General features: G+C 36.3%; 1 protein-coding gene across 1 annotated transcript; it reads right to left on the bottom strand.

The window, feature by feature from the left end:
* Positions 1-550: 550 nt before the first annotated feature.
* Positions 551-2,043, bottom strand: LOC139902608 (secreted RxLR effector protein 161-like). The gene is made up of 2 exons (XM_071885215.1): positions 1,603-2,043; positions 551-658 (listed from the first exon to the last, which is right to left on the bottom strand). Exons 1-2 carry the CDS (start codon positions 2,041-2,043, stop codon positions 551-553), a joined length of 549 nt encoding a protein of 182 aa, XP_071741316.1.
* Between the last annotated feature and the right edge of the window lie 271 nt (positions 2,044-2,314).

The raw sequence follows: 2,314 nt of genomic DNA on the forward strand, positions 1-2,314 counted from the left end.
GAAAATTCGATTAAGATGTTTGAGTACGGAAGTGGACGAGTTCCTAGTTCTCGTAGATAACCCATTATTTGAGTAGTGAGATAGGCGAGATTTACGGGTTCTTGAGCGAGAAGTGACCACATGACAACGACTTCGGTTCCGGAGATGTGAGTAGCGGTGAGTTCCCGACAATAAACATTGTTCCGAACGACATTAAGAATAAGTTGAAGATCATGGCGGATTTCGTTATCTTGAATGCGAAGCCGTCGGTTGAAGTTTCATTGTACTCCTGGAGTAGTGATAAGATCTAAGATGGGTTGCAGCGGAAATGTAGGGTTGAGTGCTCTTAGATCAGTTGAAAGAGTATAGAAGGAACGCCCATCTGAAGGAATGGCCAAGACGGTTGTGAATTGTTCAAAAGACCAAGTGTAAGGTGTATCGAAAAGTCGAAATGCAACTTGATCGGGATTTGAAACATCAAGATCAGCATAGAATTCCCGAATTTATGTTGGATAAATGGTTTCATCAAGCTCAAGAAACGAGAAGCAATTATTATGGGAGAAAAGTTGATTTATTCGGGAAATTCGGTATGATGAACAACACGTTCCTCATGAAGTGTTCTAGTCTCCATATGTTGCCTATTGTTCATGATACGTTGATTTCTCGTGTTGGTCATTTCCTAGAAAAACCACAAATTTAGCAAACTAATCAAGTTGTTAAGTTTGAAAATCTATATGTTAAATTGTGTAGATTAGTCCTTGTCTAGACTCATTTTGAAAACTATGAAATTGAAATTAAATTGTACTATTTTTCTTTTGAAAATTTAGACAAGTTTCATCATTTTGCTCTATGTTTGTCAAAAGTAGACACTAGTCATGAGATTGACAAGTATCATAATGATTTATTCAAACATATGTGTGTGTGCATGAGTGAGTTTAAAAATTCAAAGCATATATGAGTTTTTATGCAAGAAATCACTATTATGAAAAAAAAATTTGAAACAAATTTTACTCATATATTTTAAGAAATTCATGCAATCAACAAGTGTTCCTATTAGTTTGGAAAGATCAATAAAATTGAGATTAAGATTTTGGATGATTATCTTAAAGAGATTTGAAAGAATATGGACCACTTTTTGAAAAGTACTTGAGGGAAGGACAAAAGTAAATCTAAAAATTCAGTGGTTGAGGTTTAAGGAAGAGATGTGGTTGGTGGAAAAGTTGTTTGGACATTAAAAGAAAAGCATAAAGGACAAAGAAATTTGCCAGACATCAGGCGACTCTCTACACGGTCGACCGTGGTTCGACCGTGCGTGATCATGATAGAATTTTATGGAGTGTGTTCCATCATTCCCAACCCATTCCTAAGCAAGTTAAAGGTTTCCTTTTTAAGGGGCGTAGTGAATATGTCAGCTATGTTTTCCGCAGATTCTACCTTATCTATTACAATATTACTATTTTGGATGTGGTCACGAAGGAAATGGTGCCTAATGTCTATGTGTTTAGTCCTAGAGTGTAATATTTGATTTTTCGATAGGTCTATAGCACTTTTGTTATCACAACATATGGGTATTTCGGATGAGATGATACCGTAATAGAGGAAGGTTTGCTTCATCCATAACACTTGTGCGCACGCTCTTCCCATGGCTACATATTCGGCTTCGGTGGTAGACAATGCAACAGATGTTTGCTTCTTTGAGAACCATGACGTTAAACAAAGCCCCACGAACGTGCATACTCCACTTGTGATTTTTCTATCAATCATTGATCCACCATGATCGGAATCCGCAAAGCACATAATATAAATCCTGATAAACTTTGGATACCATAACCCAAGATGCATTGTTCCCTTTAAGTATCTAAAGATCCTTTTAACGGCCTCTACATGCGACGTCTTTGGATTTTCTTGAAATCTTGCACATAAGCACACGCTAAACATGATGTCGGGCCGACTTGCCATTAAATAAAGAAGGGGTCCAATCATTCCCCTATATTTAGAACTATCAAATGGTTCTCCTTCTCCTTCTAAAGTAAGTTTCACATTTGTTTCCATCGGAGTCGCCATTGGTTTTGAGTTCTCCATTCCGAATTTCTTGAGCATTTCATGAACGTATTTTTGTTGATTGATGAATGTTCCATCTTCTAGTTGCTTGATTTGTAGTCCAAGAAAGAACTTGAGTTCATCCATCATGCTCATTTCAAACTCATCATGCATTAACTTTGAAAACTCATTGCTAAGAGATTCGTTAGTAGATCCAAATACAATATCATCAACATATATTTGAATTATGACTAAATCCTTTTCATGCCTTTTGATAAAGAGTGTATTATCAATT

The sequence above is a fragment of the Rutidosis leptorrhynchoides genome, chromosome 3 (genome assembly GCF_046630445.1).
Source record: "Rutidosis leptorrhynchoides isolate AG116_Rl617_1_P2 chromosome 3, CSIRO_AGI_Rlap_v1, whole genome shotgun sequence".
Classification (NCBI taxonomy): domain Eukaryota; kingdom Viridiplantae; phylum Streptophyta; class Magnoliopsida; order Asterales; family Asteraceae; genus Rutidosis; species Rutidosis leptorrhynchoides.

Excerpts from the sequence above, each read along its gene's own strand:
- LOC139902608 (XM_071885215.1), bottom strand. The coding sequence starts at position 2,043 with ATGGCGACTCCGATGGAAACAAATGTGAAACTTACTTTAGAAGGAGAA. Across the intron at positions 659-1,602 it reads TGGGAAGAGCGTGCGCACAA|GAAATGACCAACACGAGAAA; the intron begins GTGTTATGGATG and ends TGGTTTTTCTAG.